At 35.6% G+C, this 25046-nt stretch overlaps 1 protein-coding gene across 4 annotated transcripts in view; it reads left to right on the top strand.

Moving 5' to 3' along the window:
• The first annotated feature begins 12936 nt into the window (after nt 1–12936).
• The window catches only part of LOC131234519 (isoamylase 3, chloroplastic), a 61005-nt gene continuing 48895 nt past the window's right edge, over nt 12937–25046 (top strand). For 2 of the 4 annotated variants that reach the window (XM_058231462.1, XM_058231472.1), the window contains exons 1-7: nt 12944–13304; nt 17437–17660; nt 20317–20474; nt 21635–21728; nt 23069–23305; nt 23401–23505; nt 24169–24273. In XM_058231462.1, the coding sequence (XP_058087445.1) occupies nt 17652–17660; nt 20317–20474; nt 21635–21728; nt 23069–23305; nt 23401–23505; nt 24169–24273 (708 nt within the window). In that variant the 5' untranslated portion in view covers nt 12944–13304; nt 17437–17651. Of the gene's footprint in view, nt 13305–17436; nt 17661–20316; nt 20475–21634; nt 21729–23068; nt 23306–23400; nt 23506–24168; nt 24274–25046 lie in introns of all 4 variants that reach the window. The other 2 variants (XR_009165735.1, XM_058231466.1) reach the window with 2 other exon arrangements.

A 25046-nucleotide genomic window follows, 5' to 3' on the forward strand; every position in this document is an offset into this window, starting at 1 on the left:
GTGAAAAAAACAAAAAAACAAAAAACAAATTCCAGCTTGATCCAATACTTATTCGGCCTTTAAGAAGTTTTGGATGGTAGGTATTAAATTCTCACTGTGTGGTCCAGTTGAGCCTTAAATCTGCCTCATTTTTTGGGTCATGTCGAAAATAATCTTTAAAAAAAAAATGTATGAACAGCGTAGATAGAACTCACAAATCATGGCGGGTCCTACAGGCTCCTGCCTGGACGGAACCAGGCTGCGCCAGGACGGAACCGCTTCCGATGGTGTAATTCCTCTCCACTTTATTCCTCGAAGGTAAAAGTTTTGGGCCCCAGCCAAAGCAGGTCCAATACATTACTCTACCTGTTTGAAAATACACTCGTAATTTAAATTTTAAAATTGTGACACCTAATCTGATATATATATATATATATATAATGTATTTGTGCCGTCCAATCATTTTAGCATAAAATTTTGAGGCATGATATAAAAACATTAAGCATATTTATCACTCAAGTGGACCACACCAAAGGAAACAGTGGCCTCAATAAATTTTTAACAGTAGGTGTTGGATTCCCTAAATCTTATGGTGTGGTCCACTTGAGCTTTGGATCAACTTCATTTTTTATTTAAAGCCTTATATTCAGCTGGAATAACGAATGGACAGTATGGATAAGCCACAAACATCATGGTGGGCCCCACATATATTTAGCGGTGTCATCCCTTTTAGTGCTAAACAAAGTAAGCGCCAAATCAAACATAAGTAACAATGCTGTAATTAGCAGAGGAAATCATTGTTACCCATTTGGAATGTATTCCCCGAGTGTTTGGAAAATCAAACACGCCCTGTATGTTCCTCGATTAGAGGGTGCGCAGTGTCTCCGGGTTTTACCATTTGGTGCAAGCGAGAATCATGGTTCAGTGATCCAGACCATTGATATGTTGAGATCCACCGTGGATGGTCCATGACCATTGAATTTTCTTGATCCTACAAGCCTATTATCTCAGTTTCTACGTGTAAAGAGATGATAAGAAGAGAAATAGAGCATCAGTCAATATTCAACCAGAAGAGGTCCTGGGACTGGTTGGCAGGTTCTTCAGATGATTTTTGGAGCGTGGTCGACTTATAGCGGTTCTGATGGGAGCAACGGTCGGGATTACTGAAACTTCGGCACTGGCCGGCACCCGTACTCGCTGAAAATACATGTTATTTTAAGGCTGCACTTACTGGACCTCACGAATTCGAATACGGTCTCCTTAATCCACATGCTTTCTCGGATAAGGTAGCTTGGAATATAATATGAAATGGATTAATACGGTCGTCAGCCAGACCACCGAATTATTTTGAAGGAGTTCTTATATGTGCTGGTCGACCATGATTATTCATGCACACTCACGTATACGTTGTATGCCTGGCATAGACATGCCTCACGCCAAACCGTCTAACTGCTTTGTGAATTGACCATACCCCAAAAATGTGTCGCGGGGTGATTTTAACCGTTCAACTGGACGGTTAACATGAAAACATATCAAATGTACAAGTTCGAAAAGCAAATGCTCGCCGATGGTATTTGAGGATTGTTTAGCCTGTTTTCGGATCTATGTCCAATATACGGCAACGTCCGTGATTCGAGACGGGTAGATTGACACACTTCCATGCCACGTGACAACAGGGTGCAGCGGTTTAGATTAACTGTTTGTATGCTGCTGGAAAATTTCTTTGGGACGCTTTTATAGACTGAGTAAACTCGATTGGGCCACCGTGAATGTATTCAGTTTATCCACTCCCTTCATCCCTTTTTTCAGCTCATTTTAGCCGTTGAGCTAAAAATTAAAGCATATCCAAAGCTCAAGTCGACCATATCATAGGAAACAGTTGAAATAATGATTTTGACTATTGAAACCTTTCCAGGGCCCACAGTTACCTTTTATTTATCATCCATGTACCTGGACAAAGGGAAAACAAAAGGCTTGATCCAAAACTTCCGTGGCCATTTAGAATATTTCAACGGTTGACACTCGATTCACACTACTTCATGTGGTGTAGTTCACTTAAGCTTTGAATATGTTTCATTTATGTGATCGGGATTTAATATTAACTTTAAAAATAAATGGATTGGGTTGATAAAATACATAAATCATAGTGAATCCCATAAGATGTGCTGAGTTACTCAGTACGCAATAGGGCTGAAAGTTGGGTGGGTTCAACTCGATTGACCCGTGACCGACCCGACATTGGGTTGGGCTTGGGCAGGATTTATCAGGTTTGGTTTCAGGCTTGGGCCATACAAACGCCAACCCAATAAAACTTGTGTTGGGCTCGGGTTGAGGTCTTCAGTTGCCCGACCTGGCTCGAACCCGATCAATATATTAGTTCCTTATAAGTTAATTATAATTGAGTGCAGATCATCTATGTTAAAGGCACGGGAAATTCCAATGCCATCAGGTTTCATCGGTCCACGTCATTTCTGATGATTCAATTTAACAAGATACACCGGATTTCTCTCTCCCAAATAGATTGCTTGGTACACAATATAACTTTAAAGGAGTAGTTGTCCTATATTTTAGCTTGTTTGTTTAAAAAAATTATTCTTTATGATAAATAATTACATATATAATTAATAAAATTGTAGGTATAAAAAATAAATCTTGTATTGAAAATATTATAGACTAATGTAATAATGAAAATATTAGCATATATCTACCCGACCAACCCGAGCGAACTCGCTTGGGTTGGGCTTGGGTCAAGAAGTCCCAACTCGAGGTTGGGTTAGGTTGGGTTAGGGTTGAGGTATAAGAACCTTGGGTTGGGCTAAGGTTGAGCACCAACCCTCCTGACTTTCAGCCCTAGTACGCGGTCTATCTAGTGGTGTATAATGCATAAGATAATCAGACAGGATTGAATTAAAAAATCCAATTAATTATATACACAAACATTTATATTTATCTGGATATATTATGGGGCTTATTTTTTATTAACATCAAAGATGCTCAAACTTTAAATGACTAGGTATGTTCATTAAATTCAATTATCAAAATTTAGATTTATTTTAATTTTAATTTTATTTTTAAGATTTTGAAATTAATTGGCAAATATTAATCGAGTTGGCCAACCGGATAATTAGTTCATCAAGATTATCGAGGTCCTGTAATATTTAGCCTGTAAACATTGGATGAATGGTGTAAATATAAACCCACATACACCGATAGCCCATTTCAACATGTCACGCAAAGTAATACCAACACTCACGCATAAATTTAAGCTTTTTTTATTAAAAACTTTCAAATATGACTAGTATGGCCCATCTAATGGTCAAATTGATATGGAAGTTAGAGTCATTATGATCCGGACATATTTAATTTGATTCAATCAGATGTACACCAATCAATCTGAAAGAAACTCGTATTGAATTTTCTAGATTTCTATCATCTTTACATTGTATCTATCCACAGATCAATGCAATAAACATGTGGTGGATCTACACCGTTTATTGCTTGAATCGAGTTAAATTATATCAAATGTACAAAAAAAAAATGAAAATAATAAATAATAAATTTATTGTATATAAAGCTCTTCAAAATTTCCTCCCTCTCTCTCTGACGCACTTCTTAAAAGGAATACTTATTTGAAAGATGAAGAGATGTAAGAAGAGAAATATTTATAAAGGATAAGGATTATGAATTCTGATAATAAATAATATAAGATAGAGATTAAATAGGATATAAGATACAAATAAGATAGTAATGAGATAGATATGAGATTAAAAAAATTTATTATTATTATTATTTATTCATCATTGTTACAACTCTAACCTTTATAAGTTGCCTAATTAACTAGAGCATTGTTGGGTGAATAGAGGACTGATATGTTGGTCACGTGAACAAAGTACCGATCTATCTCAACGCTGGGGTCAACGGTAATTATGGTTTGAATCGAACTTGATTGGCTATGACATACCTGCAAAGCATCACACATATCTCACATGGCCAAAAACCACACCAGCTGTGTTAAAAAATAAATAAAATCGCTGTTTTATAAAAATAAGTAATAAGCTATTATTTACAGCCCTTAGTACAGGACAAGATGTCATGGTCAAAGCTAACCGGATTACAGACTTCGCTGTCATCCAGCAACTATTCTTATATTGTTTATCTAGCACCTAAGAAAATGGATAAGGTATGTGTCTGATTAATCAAAACTTACTATGATGCGGCTTCTCCACCGGGTTTGGGCTCCAACCAAGCTTACCTCAAGCGAGCTAGCCTTTCTTACAGAAAGTTCAGAAAATGAAAGTTTTAATCCACAAACTCTTAAACAATGAAAGCAAGGACCACTAAGTAATAGGTCAAGCTGAGTAGAGCATGGGCCTAATAATTTATCATGGCCCTACAATTTTAAATTAGATTCATTAAGGGCCTGTTTGGGTGCTACCTTGGAATGGGTCTATTTCAGTTTAAACGATCCTAATTATGTATTAGATACCACGATTTTTGGCTATCAATATTAGTTTTAATCTTGACAAAATGAAATTGATCTATAATACATGATATCCGTGATTCGCTACAATGAGAGAACTCGTTTTGAAGTGGCTCCCAAATAGGCCCTGAGTGAATGGATACGGCTGGGCTGTAGTTCTTGAGTTGAGAATCGGTCAGAATATTGAAGTCTTGCCCTTTGGTCTTTTCAGGAAATGGGTTAAGCTTTGCTTGATTTCGCGCTTTAGTAAATGTGCCAATGCGATTGGAAGACCAGCTTCTTTTGGGCCCATGAGAACCACACAGCGTGCCCAACTGTTTAGCGGCTCACATCTCTGCCACTCGTACATATGATTGTAGGTAAACTTGCAAGTCCACTTGGGCTGCACGTACGCCGACCAAGGAGGTCAAACATGTAATAGAAAAATGAGTCGGTTAGAAAATAGGCTAACAATCCAAATTGAATGTACACGTGGTTGACTTGATGAGTGTATCACTCTTATTTATAGTGTATGGTATGCGCAAAGGGTCCCCTGCCTAATGAGCGGCTTGGATCTCTTACAAGTATCCTATCTGCCCAAATCACCATGCATGTTGTTGTTTTGTTCGCTCACCCAGGTGGCCCCTAGAAATGAATCACGGTTAGCCATGCGCTCAGGCCTAGAATTTAAACTAGCTAGTCTGGGCATTCAGCTTCAAAATTTTGATTTAGTTGGTAGCCCAGCCTATTGCCAGCCTTAATCACGATTCATGGCTCTGCTACTATCTTGCGGTAGACTAACCCCACAGTCATCCCTCTCAAAGCTCACTACATGTGTAAGTTGGCAAGTGTAAGTGAAATCTGTTGTGCAGATGGATAGTTTGTCAATGGGCCAGGCTCGTTTCCTGGGCTTTTAGACCTAGTCCCCTTCATGCCAGACGGGCTGAATCACTAGGCTTGAGTATCAGATCCCATTTAAAATGTATCTTGTTTTACAGCTGGTACGCAATTTGGCATTGTGTATGTCACGCCACGAAATTCGGGAACAGAGTGTGCACCCTCAGACCTAAGTTTTAGTTCGTAACTCGTACACAAAGTGTATTAATTTAATTTCTTAATCAGTTTAATCAGAGATAATAATTATATTCAGTCTAAGTTCCACCATAATCTCAATCACACATATATGACACTTAGCACTAATCAACCAGGCATATATAAATCTTGACAACCCTTATAATAAAATAAATATTAAAAATCATTCATTTTTTATATTGTCATACTACAATTATATTTATTCTATACTAACATTGTTTCGATGAAATAAATCTAAATAATTTCTTAAAATTTCAAAATCAATACCGATATGCATTTTACGTTAATCAAACTATACTAGTAAGTAATCAGAAATTGTCTAATGGAGTCACTTCATCTTCAAATAAGTATGGTCATATTTCACATGGATCGTGTTCAGGTACGATGCATCCTTCCGGTTCATGCGCCACATCATCTGCTAATGGCTCCTCTATACGATTTTTTTATCAATAAAAATGTAAGTTGGGTAGGCTTAGTGAAATAACACGGCATGGTTCATAATCATATCAATTAAAATAACATAAAATGGATGTACAATGATATGGATGCAAATGATGTATGAATGAATCAGATGAGGTGATTGTCCATCTGCTTGGGTTGGAGGTCATCAACCTGCATTTACCCCTTTGGTAGATTTCCACCTTTCGGTAAGCTTGGGCATAGCCCGCATCTGATAACGCTTGGGGATCGACATTTCTTCTAGGGAGGGCCCACAGGATCGACCGTGCATTATATAAATGTAATGAATAATGAATGATATGTAAATGCATATTTTTCGTATTTGGCATAGTTATCTTGATCAGAATATTTACATATAAATTTAACGTACAAGTATCATAACAAAATACTCAAATCAATCAAATAATCACAAACGATTTATTTTAATTTTAATGAATTATGAGACAAATTGGGTTATTCACTTGAGTCTAATAGTGTAAAATCTACAGGGTAAATGGGTTGATTAGAATTCGGAGATCCTATAAATTATATCAACAACATTATTATCCATCTAGTTATTTTATATGGTGGAGCTCACCTTTGATATATATATCTTAGGTAGCTAAATCTTAAATAATCAAATAATTAAAATTATATGTTTATTAAATTTAATTATCAAAATTTAAATTTTCTTTTTAAGATTTAAAATTGAATGTCAAATAATTAATTGAGGTGACCCACCGGATGATTGGATCATCCAGATTCTTGAGGTTTTGGCATATTTTGCCTCTACACATTGGATGAATGGTATTGATCTAATCACATATACACCAATGGCCCATCTCGACCTCTACGTCAAGTGATACAAACACTTGCGTAAAAATCTAAGATTCTTTTATTAAACACTTTTAGATTTGACTAATATGCCCTATCTGATAGTCAGATTGATCTGAAAATTATGGCCCATGTATATTTTAGCCTTAGGGATCATATGATCCATACAAATCTATCTTAGCACAATCATATTTCATCCATTCAATATATTTCTAAAATGTTACTAATCAAATCCGAAATCATGAAAACATCACTTTATTAAAATTGACTCTACACACCTATACAATGATAGTGTAAATAATTCACACAATCCATTGTATAGATCAGGAAGAAATTAACAATATAATAAAAAATTAAAAAGATCTAACGATTAAAACTTACCTGATCGAGCCTTCTTAAAATCGTATCATTTTTTTAAAAAGAAACTTCTCTTAATAAGATAGGATTGAGTACATCCTCCATTATCCTGAATTTGATTTTTTTTTTTTTGATATTTGATAAAAAAATTTATTATTACTATTTCAAGAATCGATCCTTAAACCTCTCTCACAATTAAAAATGTCTCTACCAACTTAACTATTGACTTGTTTTTATTTTTTTTTTATAAATAAAAGTTTTAAATATTTTTTTTATTTTTTTTAATGCACCAAATTTTAGGGTTGTTGCATTCTACCCCCTCAAAATAAAATCTCATCCTCGAGATTTAGAAATTAACATCTCAAAATTTCTTTGTTTTAATAGCATTGGTCACACTTATATTATGGATGGTTTTAAACACTGGATTGGTCTTTTGATTCTTCTAATAGTGAATTTATAAGTATGTAAAATTTTGTCAAAAAATGAGCTTTATAGAAAATTCAAAATTTTAGTCAGTGAGGGTTGTCTGGAAATAAACATTTTTTTTTTCTAGTTAAAAAAAAAACGAAATTTGGTTTTAAAAAACTAAAATTTCTATTTTATTAATTATTTTCTTTTGAACTCAATTTATTAATCTACGATGTGACCTTTAAATCACCTTATTTGGACTCATACTTAATTAGTTATGAATTTCTCAAATTAGGTGATTTTTATTATTTAACAAAATATGAGGGGCAAATTTTATTTTATTTTATTTTTAAATATTATGGGGTTCTAAGTTGGATTTATAAGTTTCAAACATCATAAAAATCAATGATCTTATGTATTGCATCTCTCAAAATGACCAATGAAAAATTTTAAATTTGAACTGACAAACAAAATGTTATTTACGAAATTTTAACATTCGAACCAAAAGTAAGAATGACTTGAGATTTGGAAAGTATGTCATTAACTATATGGTGAAAAAAGGAAAAAAAAATCATATTAAATTTATTATCTTTACCAAGGTTTTTATCACTGCTAAGGGGGAAAAATTTTGTTGTCCAACAGTCGTTTCTATCGTTTACAACCTAACGCTTATATGTTTAAAAATTTTGTACAACTCAAATCATCGTAAAATTTTATGGAGTTGTCCGGGGGTATGCACATGACTTGAAAAAAAAATTCGAAAACTATTTTGAGCAATAATTTTATCTGGTTTAATCAAGGATATTAAAATAATTCAGATTTTTACTCTATAATGTTGGAATTTGTTAGAAAATTAGAAATAATTTTTCCATACCTTGAAATTTGGGGAAGATATTGTCTTATACCTGAAAAAGGTTCTAGTGAGTTTGATATTTAAATTTTTTTTTCTTCTTAATTTTTTTATTTATTATTATTTTTTTAAAGTAAATTTTTTTTACTAAATATGGACTTATGATCCTATAGGAAGAAATTTTTAAATTTTAGTAGAGATTATGGTTTTTTTTTTTTAATTATAATTAATATATTTTTTTCTTTAAATAAAGTACTTTAAATAAAAATATTTATTTAACCAAGGATAATTATCAAAATGAAAAATTTTGTTAATTAAATCTATAGAAAGTTAGTATAGGCAGATTGATTTTCAGTTTGAAAACTATTGTTTCTATTGTATTTTATTATACTTTAAAATTTTAGATTAGGTTCAAAATTTTTTTTAGATATCTTATTATAAGTTTACTATGTCTCTGTAGAATCTTACCTAAAATTTCAACTACAAAAATTTTTAAAATTCTGCAGTCAGTCCTGTCCAGAATTTGATGATTTATGACCAGCCTATAATAACTCACTGGATCAATATAGTTACTATGAGATTCAAATTTTATTATTATTTTTTTATCTTAATTTAGATTTGTCTATATTCGATTAGAATTTTGAATTGCCTCAATCGGAGTAGTACTTTTATAGTTATGAAATTTACAAGTTGGGTAATTCTAGCTGCTCGTTGCTGTCCAGCAGAATTTTGTGGATTGAATATCTTTAAAATTTATTTTCGTTATATTAATTCATCTTAATCTAAATTATATTCAAATAAGAATATGGGGAATTTAAATTCTTATTTCTATGTTAAACAAAAATTAATATAAACTTAGTTTTGGGTCTCAGTGTTCATCAATCCATACATCAATAAAGAGGTATATCTTAGTATAATGTTTTTAATTTTAATGGTCTACAATTTATGAAATTTAGTGGAGTAAATAACCTACTGGTTACTTTAGGTTTTAGAAAAGGCCTCGCTCTAATACCATTATTTCACGTCCCGAAATTTGGGTACAGAGTGTGAACCCTCAGACTCGACTTTCAATTCGTAACTCGTATACAAAGTGTACTAATTTAATTCCTTAATTAGTTTAATCAAAGATGATAATTATATTCAGTCTAAATTTCACCATGATATCAATCACACATACATAACACTTAGCACCAATCAACCAGGCATATATAAATCTTGACAACCCTTAAAATAAAATAAACCTTAAAAATTATTCATTTATTATATTATCATACTGCAATTATGTTTATTCTATACTAACATTATTTCTATGAAATAAATATAAATAATTTTTTAAAATCTCAAAATCAATGCCATTATGCATTTTACGTTAATCAAACTACGTTAACAGATAATCAGAAATAGTCTAATGCAACCACTTCATCTTTAGATAAGTATGACCATATTTCACGTGAATGGTGTTTAGGTATAGTGAATCCTTCCGGTTCATGCACCACATCATCTGCTAATAGCTCCTCTATACAAATTTTCCATAAATAAAAAGGTAAGCTGGTCAGGCTTAGTGAAATAACTCAGCATGGTTCATAATCATAACAATTAAAATAACATAAAATGGATGTACGATGATATGCATGCAAATGATGTATGAATGTATTAGATGGGGTGATCGTCCATCTGCTTGGGTTGGAGATCGTCAATCCGCATCCACCTGTTGGGTAGGTTTCTACCTTTTGGTAGGCTTGGGCATAGCCCGCATCTGATAATGTTCTACCAGGATCGACATTTCTTCTACAGAGGGCACCCTAGATCGACCATGTATTATGTAAATGTAATGAATGATAGATGACATGTAAATGCATATTTTTCATATTTGGCATGATTGTATTGGTTAAAATATTTACATATGAATTTAACGTACAATTTTCATAACAAAATACTCAAATCAGTATATCAATCAATCAAACAATCATAAACGATTTATTTTAATTTTAATGAATTATGAAACAAGTTGGGTTACTCACTTAAGTTTGATAGTGTAGAAACCATAAGTTAAATGGGTTGGTTTGAATTAAGAGATCATATTAGTTATATCAACAACATTATTATTTATCTAATTATTTTATATGGTGGGGTCCATCTTTGATATATATATCCTAGGTGGCCAAATCTTAAATAATTAAATAATTAAAATTATATATTTATTAATTTTAATTATTAAAATTTAAATTTTATTTTTAAGATCCTAAAATTGAATGCCAAATAATTAATCGGGGTGGCCCACCGGATGATTGGATCATCCAGATTCTTGAGGTCTTAGCATATTTTGCATCTACACATTAGATGAATGGTATGAATCTAACCACATATACACTAATGGCCCATCTCGACCTTCTACGTCAAGCGATACCAACACCTGCGTAAAAATCTAAGATTCCTTTATTAAACACTTCTATATCTGACTAATGTAGCCTATTTGATGGTCAAATTGATATGAAAATTATGACCCTTTTATATTTTGGTCATAGGGATTATATGATTCGTACAGATATATTTTAGCACAATCAGATTCCATCAATTCAATATATTCCTAAAACGTTATTAACCAGATATGAAATCATAAAAACATCACTTTATTAAAATTGACTCTATACACTTATATAATGATAGTGTGAATAATCCACACCATCCATTGAATAGATCAAGAAGAAATTAACAACATAATAAAAAATTAAAAAGATTTAACGATTAAAACTTATCTGATCGTGCTTTCTTAAAATCTCCTCTCCCTTATTCTCCAAGCTTTTGATTTTTTTCTATTAAAAACTTATCTTGATAAAATAGGATTAGCACATCCTCCCTTATTCTTAATTTGAATTTTTTTATGACATTTGATAAAAATATTTATTATTACTACTTTAAGAATCAATCATCAAACCTTTCTCTCAATTAAAAATGTCTCTACCAACTCAACTATTGACCTGTTTTTGTTTTTTGATTTAAAAATAAAATTTTTAAATATTTATTTCAATCTTTTTAATGCACCAAAATTTAGAGTTGTTACAGTGTACAACTCGGGATATCAGGGGCATTTTTATCTTATATCATGCATTATTGAACGGTACAGATCTTGTACAAAAGTAGTAGGTAGGGATAGTGCTCGGGCTCAAGTCAGAGATGCTCCTGCTTGTTCTGGCCCGTCACACTCCTAAGCCTAGGTTTACTTTGTGGGTCGGCCTTGGATAGACCTTGCTGAGGATCCATCCATGATGATGAACATAAGAGATACCAGAACAGTCCATTCATCAGGTAGCCACACGTCCATATCAATTGTGGACCGTTCACAAGTTTTTATAAACCATTCACTGTTTTCGTATGGGAGTAGTCCACCTAATAAATATGTTGGTCTGTTCGGTGGGGAGCCATCTCAGGGGTCGTTTGGTACCATGGATTGGAGGGGGGTTTCCAATCCCCTTTGTTGTCCGGCAGCATAAAGTAACTAGGGGTTTCCAATCGGGGGTTTCCAATCCTCTCTTTAAGAGGGTTTGAGCTTATATTACACCTGGAATCATTTCAATAGTTGCCGTTGTAATAACATGTGTCATTGTACACTATCATTCTATTGGGTACATGAACTACTAATGATGATCAGCACCGTCCAAACATTGTCCATATTAATCAATGATTAGAAATCGTTGGTTAGTCACTTAAACATAATCTCATGCATGCGGTCCATCTGAGACTTGAAATTTCATTATTTTCAGGCAAATCATATATTTCAGCAGGCTTATCACAACTATAGTGTCAAAAATTATATATCTCACTAATTAGGGATATTAAAGTTGATTTAGTAATTAAATTTAAACGACTGTAAATATACATGCATAAGTATTTTTGAATTAAAGTTGATTCACACTACAAGGTGCCAAACACACTCGGAGGATGGGGGGTTTCAATCCTCGGGTTCCGAATCTGGGTTCCAAATCCACGCTCCCAAACAGGCCCTTATGCACCGACCGGACAGACCATATAGTTGCCGATGTGCGTGTTGGGTGCGAATCGAAAAGGTGCGTGGGGCAGCAAAGTTCGAATTATCCCAGTGACCTGATGAAAATTTCGAATAGAAAATGATACGATAGAGCGGACTTTAATATAGATACCCTTCTTCTTCATTGTATACTTGGAAGGGGAATCCGTGGATCAGGGCCATTCATACAATACCTCCTGTCATGAACTACGTCCAAACAGCCATGAAAACTGCGTGATCATAACCATCCAATTATTGGGCTTGAAATGAAGTTTAACGGTTGTAATTCAGCCATGAAACGGAAGATAAAAATGCTATTTGAATTTTTTTAATCCATGCGAATTAGATCCGGGAAGGTTGACCGTCCGATCAAATGATTATCATTCCACGTGTATAGAGGAGGGGGCGTCTCTACCATATCAAGATAGAGCCAGGTCTACCACGTCTTTTCTCACTAAAAAGATCGCCCAGTTACACGTGCCGAGAATTGGAAAACGGACGCAACTGTTTTCGTAGACACCGCTCACGTGAAAATAAAAAGAAGCGCGCTCCTAGGCCGCTCTCGAACCCCGTGAAGTGAGAAGAAAAAGATCTGATTCCTACAAAAGTAGGAGATGACAGAAAAAGGCCCTTTTACCTGAAGATTTCAATCCCAAGCTTCCAGAAAAAGTCTTCCCTTTTTCAACATATATCGCTCTCTCCCTTTTAGATTCGCAAGCTTGCATGGATGCTGTGCTTTTCCCGCCAAGCGGAATAACAGAAATGATGCTTCACTCTCCTTTCTGCGACTCGAAAGGCAAGGTTCTTCCTCTTCTCGCCTCGCCTGCTTCCTCCAATCGTAGTCGCCCTACTTCCAGCATGGGGTCAGTTCTGAAATTCAATGTTTATCTTTGTAAAATTAGGAAGATTTCCACATTGAAATTCCTCATTTCTGTATTAGTGTTTTACTGTTGGTGTGGAAATTGATGGAGTTGTGTAATGGTTTATTTATTATTATTATTGCTAATATGCTTTTGAAACTGCGGTAATGTGCGATGCTTGGTTGAGTGGTGTGGCATTCTTTGTTGGACCCAGCGGGACCCGTCTCATAGTAACCTAACTGCTCGTTTGGTGGGCCCCACAAAGGGATGGACTATGCCCCAACACGTATTTGATCTTCGGTTCCTTGGTTGCAAATGGGTGTTACGGCCAATGGTTGCACGGATCATCCAACGTGGGAGAGTTTCTGAGATTGCCCAATCCAGATGAACGGTATGGATCATCTTGGGTGGACCCCATCTGTACGGCTGTCACATAGAGCAAAGACGAGTGTTCTTGGCTGAAGATTTTATGTTTACATTTTTGAAATTGTTTTTCATCCTTGGATTGCAATTGAAATGTTGGTTTTTCGGGCTTGAAGGATTTTGTTTCATATTTGTCATTGACGATGGTTCTCTCTGTTTCTTTATCTATCTATCTATCTATCTATCTATCCATCCATCTATCTATAAATGTGAGGTTTTAAAGAGTTGTGATCTCAGCTGTGGGATTGCTACAAATTTCTCATTCAGGACAAGTATTTTAGCTAATGGGCAACTATTCGGGTGGTCCTCCCGTTTTCATGCGTGAAAGTGATGAGACTTGTATGCAAGATGAGTTGGTCCCTCTTTTTTTTTTTCCTGTTTGTTTGTTTCTGACAATTGTAGTTGAGGGACCATCTGAATTGGTAGTCCTGACCGCCAAACTGGTAATCTGTTTGGAATTTAAAGAACCCGGATTTGATTTAGTAATGGGTAACAAACAGGCTTCCACAGAACACTACAAATCTCTTTGACGTGGTTTGTCTTCCTCAACAATTCTCAACCACCAAGTGGTCAATATATCATCCAAACTACAATGGCCTATAGCTAAATATCCAGTACCAAACTAGTTCCTAGTCAGTGTTGTTCTGTCCCATCAAACTGGATTTTGAAGTGTGTCGTCTTGCTTCACCTCTACTTAATGAGTTTCAAGTTCTGGTTCAAGTAGCTATAATTATTAATAACTGAGAATCTAAGAACTACTTCCAGAAGGCCTACAAGGATTAAACCCAAAAAGGGGTCTTCTCAAACTATAACCTCCATAGGGAAAAAAGGAATATGCCAAAAATGTTTTTCATTTTCTTTTCCTCACATCATGTCACAACCAAAACCAAAAGAAGCCCTAATTTTGAATTCTTATCTTAGATTCTTAGTTAGTAATTAACAAATGCTGGACTTTTGATCGACAATCAGGGTCCACCAGTGTACCCCACTGCTGGCTGATGAAAGATCATGCCAGATGCCAAGATCCATCATCTGATTGGACCTTGGGACCAACTAATCCAATCAGATGGTGGGTTAACCATCAAACTGCTCATCCCAATCAGAAGTTATAAAACACACATACCTTTAAGCAGATTTGGTTTCATCTTCGATTGCTTCATCATACACTCAAACTACTAATTTCTAATCGTAAACAAGAAGCATCCAAAAATCATTAGGATTTATGACGAAATACATCATCTAAAAATACATCCTAATAAATGCTACAGCGATTGAACTGGGAATATACATGTCCTAATAAAAATAAATGTCCAATCCAAAACCATTTGCGCGTCTGTATAAATGTATGAGTCTTTTGGACTCATCTACCAACTGTAATGTCTATATACCATGTGGCTGTATGTATAACATCATATGGTTGTTATATAGTCTTAGTAATATTTGGTCTTTGCTTTAATTCCTTATTTGTTTCGTCTTTATGGCAAGTTTGAGAGAAGTTTGGACAACTTTATGTTTGGGTCAATATGCTTGTGGCCTTGGCTTCTTTGCTTTGAAGTAGGACTTGTAAACGGCTATATATGAATATAGCCACCTGTATGGGTGGATTAGAGACATGATTTTTTTTTGGAAAGGTTACTGAAATTTTTGTTCAAAGGAAGAAGAGACGCGCCGAGATGGTGTAAAGCACAACCTAAAAAAGAAAAAAGAAAAAATACAATCTTTCAAACCTTCAATACATGACTCCCATTCAACAATGAAAGCCATTGACCTTATCATAATCTGTTCGACATTGTTACATGCACTTTGAAAGCACCTCCCGTTCCTTTCTTCCTAAATTGCCTATAGGAGCACCAGCAAGTTAAGTCTCCTAATGCCCTCCGCTGCTTCCCAAGCTCCGCGCCATGCCAAGACATGCATAGGCTACCAACTGAACTTGGCGTGGCCCAACAAATTTGAAAATTCTTTAGGAAACCGTTCCACACATGGTGAGCGATTGGATGATGAATGAAAAGATGATTGAGTGATTTGGTGTTGCCACGCACATCAAGCATACATTAGGTAGAATCATCGCTCGTTTTCGAAGATTATGCATAGTTATAACCCTTTCCCTTCCAACGAGCCAACCAAAAGTCGTGATCTTCAGGGGAGCACCATAGGACCACACATATTGTGGCAATATAGCGAAAGGACAAATGTGCATTCTTCATTGTTACCCAGTAGGTGGGGAACTGGATAGGATGACTAAAAGCTTGAATCTTACCTGGTTGAAAGCTTGAGGCATCTCAAGTGGAAATCGTTCTTTAAAACTGGTATGTTTAGCATTGTTCTTCAAGTAGCTTTGATTTCATCTTTGAATTCTTCATCATATTCTCATACCACTAACTTCTAATCCTAACCAGAAATACTCTAAAAATGCCTAAACTACCCTTAAAAACCCAAAAAATAAACCCTTAAAATTCATTACTAATCTTTGTGAGGCCATATTTTGATGTAGGACAATTAACCACTTGCTCTAAAAGCTCGAATTGTTAGAGCATGGTGAATTAATCTTTTTATCTCATAGCCCAGGCCCCACATCGCATGAGTTAAGACCTCGGCCGAACCCCCCTCGTGGGCCCCAAATCGCATAGGTACTGCCTCACACTGGTTGCCCACCCTAAGTGTCCCCGCATCTCAAAGGCTACCCCACTTGAGCCTGGTGGGAAATGCGCATTAATCACTCCTGGTGAGGAGTCTCGAAAATGAGACCTCCCCCGTGGGCCCCAAATCACATGGGTTACCCACCTCGAGTGTGTCCCCACATCCCACAGGCTACCCCACTCGAGCCTGGTGTGAAAATGCCCCTGCATTAATCATCCCCGGTGAGGAGTCTCGAACACGAGACCTCTCGCTCTGATACTAATTTGATGCAGGACAATTAACCACTTGCTCTAAAAGCTTGAACTGTTAGAGCATGACAAATCAATCCTTTTATCTCATAGCCCCGGCTCTATATCTCATGGGTTAAGACCTCGGTCAAACCCCCTCTCGTGGGCTCCAAATCACATAGGTACCGCCTCACACGGGCTGCTCACCCCGAGTGTGTCCCCGCATCCCATAGGCGACTCCACTCGAGTCGGGTGTGAAATGCGCATTAATCACCCCCAGGGAGCAGTCTCAAACACGAGACCTCCCCCGTGGGCCCCGCCCACCCTAAGTGTGCCCCTACATCCCACAGGCGACCCCACTCGAGCCCGGTGTGAAAATGCCTCTGCATTATATTTGGAGACCTAGATTGAGCAAATCTTGCTAAACCCATAGAAACAACATTTTCATATCTTGAGAAAAACTAAGAAATTAGCCATTGATTAGTGGGACATGGCACCAAAGTTAGCCTCCAAAGCCACTGCATTAAAAACCACAACTTTTACTTGTGGCCTAATTTCTGACTTTTGACCAGCCAATGCTGATGTAGATTATTTACATACCCTTCTTTATATGTGGTTTTTGTTTTTGTCTGCATCAGTCTTGTACATTAGTTGCTTTCAAAATACTTGTTTTTGGCATATGAATTTGATAGTCTTTCAATTTTCTCTATGATAATTTTTGTAGACATTTCTTATTTTGTTTCTCTATCGTTTGTGGTGGCCTTGGTGGGGCACTTTCCTCTAAATGTGTGTTAACTGGGAGATGCCTTTTCATGATTTCTCAACTCTTTTGAATGGCTAAACAGATTAAGATCAAGCAGTACTGGTAGCGCAAGCAATGGACAAAGATGTATCAATAAGGCATGACTCATCTTATTATGATAGGAATGCATGTGAGGAATTGTTTTATTTATCTTCTGTTCTCAAATCAAGGGATTGATTGATTCTGGCTTAGGTTAGACACGGTAAACCTGTCAAACACAAGGCCACAAATGTTTACGGTCATCGGTCTCAAGAAACTATGATGGAGGTAATTCTTACTTGCAAAGATAATTTAAGATTTACATATTCAAAGAAAATTGTGTTTCCTACTCAAAAGATCTTTTTATGCTTAATTATAAGTTATATCTTTGTAAATTTGAACTTCTTGCTACATTTTGTATTTTTCTCATGTCCACGTCTCTCTATTTTGCTGATCTTATGTGTGACCAGAACATGTAGTGTTTTAAATATATCAGTGGGGAAGATTGAGAGCTATTTGACATCCGTATCCTTGAGGTTTAGATCAATTAGAGTCATGCTAGATTATTTTTTCCATCACCGATGCTGATATACTGACATAATTCTCTTCATCACTTGAACTTGATTCAACTCCTGATGTTCTTGTTTAAGAAAATGATTCCGTAATTTTTCATGTTTGTTCTAATTCTTCACACTTTTAATATGTTTAATAGTCGTTGAGTGGATGCTCCTAAATCTAGAAAAAAAATCAAAGCTTGTTTTTTCTCTAGCTGGAAGCATGATGATAGAAAAAGAAGAACAACAAAGAATGCCATATAGTTGTCTTTTGCTTTATCATCACAAGTCCAATGCAATTAAATCAGACATGGGATTTAGTGATGGTTGAGGAAGTAATGATGGGGGAGAAGAAAATTGATGAATTTGAGACGTAAGATGCAGAAATTGATGAAACATGGAAAATAGAAAATTTCTGAGGGAATGAAAAGAGAGTTAGAATGAGAAGTGAATATGCTAAAATGGTTTGTCCATGTGCTACTAGCATGACTTTTGGGGACTGTTATACTGACTGATCTAGGTTCCCATGTCCTATTTGCTTTGCTTCTATGAAAACATTGGATCCCTTCCATTTAATTATAATTCAATAAGAATGATATTTGTACTTAAAGGAATAAATATATATAGCCTTATTAATAAATCTGTCAAAAGAAATGAAATTTCCTTAAGTGCTAGACTGGAACTATCTAATTCACAGAAGAAAGGCCAAAGTAAAAACTAACCATATTTGCATTACTAGGGAGAGAAGTCAGTTTGAGAGTGTAACTGATGAAAAGCCTAACAGGGAATGCAAACGGATCAAAGAAAAGAATAAAAAGATTGGGGGAAAATAACCAAAAATCCTCTAGTCAAAACTAGAGATCGCGAAAAACCCCTCTCTAAATCTTCTACCAAATATAACCAAAGAAAGAAACTTGAAACTTGAATTTTTAATTCCAAAATAATAATGATAATCACTTTCACCTTCTTAGCATAGCCTTATATAGACTTAAACCAAGTACAAAAACCCTAATAACAGGAAATGATTTAATTGCCCTTGAATCCCGTTACTACTATATGGGCCTTATGCACTTCCCTAAATCTTCTACTGAATAGAACCAAATAAAGAGACTTGAAAATTGAATTTTTTATTCCAAATCATACTAATAATTACTTTACACCTTCTTAGCATAGCCTTCCATAGACTTAACCAAGTATAAAAACCCTAATAACAGAAAATGACTAACTTTCCCCTGAATCCCGTCAGTACAATGTGAGCCTTATGTAAATGGGCCTTAACTCGATCAAGCAGAGTTAGATCCGCATGTTATTGGGCTCGTTTGAAAGCTAATTCAACGGACTAGCAAACGGTACCAATTTCATGTCATTCGGACATTGTTTGGTGCCCCAAAAATGACCCATCAAGAAAGTGATGAAAGTACAAAAGGAAGAAATTATTAAATACTTTATCAAACCCTAATAACTAACTAAATCAACTAAATTCTGGAAATATAATGACCGTCTGATCCTCTCAGCCCCACAATGTAATCTAACTGGCAACTGCTGCTCTCATTAGATTGATAATCAGACCATAGAGTTGGTCCAAATCATCATTCAAGACAATTTGAATGATTGGATTCTTGATCAATTGGCTTGTGTGGCCATTTGGTTGCATCAATTCCACCAAGCTTTGAAAAGAAATAGCCCTTGAGTTAGAGCTGATAGTTGTCCGTGGTGATGATCTGCCTTTATATTGTGTCTTGCTAGGCCTAGGCTTTGGCGGCAATTGATGATGAAGGCCTACATGACGAATCAGAATCTCATACATTGGATGGCAATTTAGAACCCGCCATCTCTTCTTCTGCTTCTTTTAGTCTTCTGTGATCGGGGCGCCGACTTCCACTTTAGCATAAGTGGATTTCCAGATCTGGATGGCCGGAGCATCAATTGTTATGCCATTATCGCTGTCAGCTTTTGATCATAATAATAATCACCCAGGGAACAAAACCAATACGACTTATCCTTGGTTCCTCAAACTATGTGATTCAGTGATTGATTCAGAATGGTGAACAAAGCACATAAACCAAATCAATTCAATCTTGTGCAAGTTTTGACAACAAGGTGCTCACATATTTCTACTAACATTATTGCAGTAATTTCGTCTCGTTCCTACTTCCATATTTTTTTTCTTACTGCTTGTCAAAGTCGATGTGCTTTTCTTTGCTGACGTCATATTTTGGGCTGGCATCTTGTTTTTAGAACTGTAAACTAAATGATGGAAAATTGTTTTGGAGTATTTTGTTTCCAGAAATGAGTGTTGGTTAATTGTAAAGTAGTCAATAACATTGTTTTGGAGTATTCTGATCATTAAGTCTGCTAAGATTTAAAACTTCTTGTTGGTGTAATGTTAGGAAGAGATCTCCCAAATATCTGAAATCAGCCCATCAGTGAAAGTTTCTCCTGGCCAGTCTTTTCCACTTGGAGCTTCAGAATTGGAGAATGGGATCAACTTTGCTATTTTCTCACAACATGCTTCATTGGTTACGCTTTGCTTGTCTGTTCCAGAGAGGTGACTATGTTCTCTCCATTGTTACGTTCATATTGCACTGTTTTGGTGTCACTATTCACATAGTTCCATCTTAAATCCTTTTCTGGAGGTCTTTTCAATGTACAAATATACACAAATTATATGCTAGTTCTGTGCGTTCATATTCAACCTGGGATTCATGTTGATACACAAAACAAGTTAGGAAATGGTGGACATGAAGAACCAAATCAACTGAGATCCAATCTGCTCTCTGAAATATTAAAGAAACACTGTAAAAATAAAAATAAAGAATAGATGACAGATATATATATATTTTTAACCTAAAATATATCTCATGCTAAAAAAATTATGTTAGAGTAGTGCTGAGGCACTCTACTAGATAGGTAACCCCTCCGAAGAAGAAGAAGAAGAAGAGGAAGAAGAGGAAGAATCAGCAATCCTCAAGGGATGCAAATGGATCAAAGAAAAAGGAAAACAAGATTGTACGGAAGAATCCCAATAATCCTCTAGTCAAGAAAGAACTAAAGATCACAAAAGCCCCCCCTCTCAAATCTTCTTCAAAAACAAAGAAATCTAAAAACTCCAGTAACTTTTATTTCCAAGGGATCATAATGTTTCACGCATCCAAGCATAGCCTTAAACAAAAGAAACAAAGCCCTAATTTACGAAAAGACTAAAATGCCCTCAAAAGTCGTCAAAACCCTATGGGCCTTTTGTAACTTGGTCATAAGTCACTCAAATGTCATTGGAATTGCGTGATCTTTCACATATTTGAAAGCTGACTGAATAGGCTATTGAGCAAAACCAATTTCTTGTTATTTTGACATTGTTTAGTGCCCCAAAAGTGGCCCACCAAAATAATGAATGAAAATACAAAAGGGAAATTATTGAAGCGGTCTCCATACCTTCCAGATCAGATTCCTTGATGTGAAAATGGTGCTTCCCCCCTTAATCACAGTTATGTGAACTAAATGAAAAACAAACGTTGGGAATTGTGATTAAGCAGGGAAAAGCTCTGCTGCATGCTTATGAATTTCACGTGGATGACGTGTGGCTAGCTGTGTAGTCCCTAATCTCTATTTTGTGGGATCCCCTGTGCAAATGGGACCTAACAGATCTCGAGATATCATTTTGTATTTCACTACTCTTTTTTGGGTCTTTCATAATTATATGTTTTTCAGGGGAAAAATTCAGGATGTAGATGCTGCAATGGTGGAGATCAAGCTGGATCCCAGGATTAACAAGACAGGTGACATATGGCATATTTGTGTGGAGGTAGGCACAACATACATTTTGGGGAGTCACTGGTTTGAGCTAGGATCCCTTTATTTTTGTACATAGACATCTTCCATTCCATTATCTGTATAGCTGATTTGAAAGTTTTATGAAGATTACGTTTCCTATTATAAATGCATCATGTTATTAGTCAAACAGTACCCAACAAATTTTCCTTGTGTTTGAATAAATGTTGAAGACCTTGAGGCCTGCAATTTTCTTTTTGAGATTTTTGGTTTATGAAATGATGAGAAACACATTTTGCTATTGTTCCTCATATTATGACTTATGAGTGACATGGTTTATAATAGCTAGTCCAGTAACTGCATATATTTAACATATAACCTGTATGATCAATTCAATGCTAGCAGAGAGCAGTTTTGGAAAGTTTCCAATATAATAGGATGGTCTGTATGTGTCTTTAGGGTCCCAATCATGCATTAGGCAGAAATTCATTTAAGAGAGTCATAGGCCTGAAAAGGTATGCAATTCTCTGATACAAAATTCACCTCATTGGACCCAAAGGCAATGCAAACCAAGTATCTATGACTTATAACAAGTTCATTTGATTTACACAGTAGAAATCTTTTGAGCACTGCAATATAGTCTTTCTGCTGATGGTTGACAAAGATTCCAAGTTAGAAAGGCAGATTAAAGTCACGCTGATAAATTAATTTAAGAAATGGTTAAACTTGAAAAAAAACGATAAAAGAACTTGATTCATAATAATTTTTTCTATGATTGTAGCATTTCATTTTACGACATATTATTACTAGAATTGTGCTTTGTCCCAATTTTATAAGTTAGTAGCTAGTTTCCGTTTGCTGGTTGGTACAAGTTGGAAGGCTCTAAAAGGACATTGGGAAGGCGTAAAAGGACATGGATGGAGGTAGTAAGCAACGACTTGATGACCTATGGTCTAAAGAAACGACTTGATGACCTATGGTCTAACTGAAGGTATGTCCTTAATAGAGTGGAATGGCGGAGCAGGATTCGTGTATCCAACCCCAATTGATCAGGATAAGGCTTAGATGATGATGTTGCTGATGCTGTGGATCTGTTGCATGCTTGGAGTTATCCATTAAGGGGTTTCCTTTTCTTGTCATCACGTTGTATGTATTTATATTCCAACTTACTTGAGTTCTGCATACAAACTAGCAGAGGATAGTTGATGGATTTGTGTAGCTGATCTCAAGTAGTTGGAATAAGGCTTTGATGACGACTGGCAGAGGATGGTTTGAAGTGTTTTTGTTATGGTCTTGGGTTTGTTCCTCTGATTTCTCTGAGTTATACTTCCTTTTTTTATGTGGCTTCATTTACATTATCTTTGTGAATTATAGGATTTGCCTCGATCTGGTGTTCTGTATGGCTATCGTATTGATGGTCCTCAAGGATGGCAGCAGGGACATCGGTTTGACAGCGGTATTATTCTTCTAGATCCTTACGCTAAGCTAGTGGAGGGTCGCAGATATTTTGGAGACACCATAAAAAAAATGTCTAAGTTTCTTGGAACTTATGATTTTACTGCCTTGCCTTTTGATTGGGGTACTGATTACAAGTTTCCAGATATACCTGAGGTAAACCTGAGAAGCTACTTAGAAATCCATTTGGTGTTATCATTTTGTACACTACTTTGATCTGTCCTTTGCCTTTTCTCTTGATGTTTATACAGAAGGATCTTGTTATATACGAAATGAATGTCCGTGCCTTTACTGCTGATGAATCAAGTGGACTTGATCCAGACATTCGTGGCAGCTATCTTGGTGTAATTGACAAGGTATGCGAATTCTATCTTGGTGAATTCTATTAAGCTATCTTGGGGTTTGAGACCGTGCCTCAGTGGCAGACAGGGCTCGCTTTTTAAGTGAGGTCGTAGGTTCGAGCCCATATTACCTTAACAAAAATGAAGAAGAAGAAAAAAAGAAAGAAATAGAAATAATCTATTAGTTATATGAGGTTATGGGAAATAAAAGCCTGTTTCTATGCACGCCATGTATTGGTGGCTGCTTTGCGTTTCCCTTGGCAACCATTTTATACTTTTGGGTTGTAATAGAATTTGCACCCTAGATGTTTGTATTATTAAGCTTGCTTTGAAATGTGGTATTACATTTTTTTTTTCATTAATCACTACTGTACAAAACTCTAGTTCGTAGCAGTTCATCAATTTTTGTCGCCATTCCCCAGTCTATTTTTTGTCAAAGAGTACATGTTGCTGAGTGAGAAAGAGAGTGCACTTCTTTCCCTCAATACATCCATCAGTTGAACTAGGGTAAATATAGAACCCATTTCCATGTACCAATTTTTAGCTGAATTCATTTCATACTTATGTTGGCCAGGTGGATATACGAGGGTGTGTGAAACTACATTAACCTATTACCATTAAATAAGCCATTAATCTATTGATGAAATTTGTCTGGCATTTTTTTTTTTCATGTCCTAGATCCCACATCTGTTGGAGCTCGGCATCAATGCTGTGGAACTGTTGCCAGTTTTTGAGTTTGATGAATTTGAATTTCAGAGACATCCAAATCCCAGAGATCACTTGGTAAGAGAATCTTGTTACTCCACCTTGATGCATTTGAAGGTTTATATTTCTATCTAAAGGTCAATGTTTGCTGATGTAGAGATTATCTGCTATTCTTTTGTATCAGTCTCTTAACAGTTTTTCCCTTTATAATTTCTCTTTTCATTTGTCTTGATGTAATGTCACTATAAGGCCATGTTTAGAAACCATGGATTACATGCCAACCAACAGAAAAGGAAAAGGGTTTTCCTTTGATGTGTCAATTTGTATTGTTTGGATAGCAATCATCACACTTTTCATAATTGAATTCTTGGCACGATAAACTATGTGAGTATTGTGACTTGTGAGCAGTGTTCGAAGTATCGGTATTGCTACAAGTTTCACTGGCCAGGGATACGGAAACAATATCGATAACGCCGATAATATCGCTGATAACCGGAAATGCAGGGAAACATAGAAAAAACGGTGGGATTTTCAGCGAAACCTCAAGAGATGTTAAAATGGGCATATTTGTATATTTAGAAATAAAAAATTTGCAAAAAAAATAAAATGCATACATAACAAGTTTTACATTTAATGGGGCCTTAAAAGCATGTGTTGTTGTAAGAAATCAGTCCAACCATCCCATCCGACCTATTTAATCATCCAACCTTCCATCCAAACATCCATCTATATTGCAAAATATCAACAACACATGATATTTCACCAAGAAATCATAAAAAATTGGAAGGGAAACAAAAGATTGTGGTCTCAATAACGCATATGTTGTGATATTGATAATATCGAGATATTAT

The sequence above is a fragment of the Magnolia sinica genome, chromosome 2 (genome assembly GCF_029962835.1).
Source record: "Magnolia sinica isolate HGM2019 chromosome 2, MsV1, whole genome shotgun sequence".
Lineage (NCBI taxonomy): Eukaryota > Viridiplantae > Streptophyta > Magnoliopsida > Magnoliales > Magnoliaceae > Magnolia > Magnolia sinica.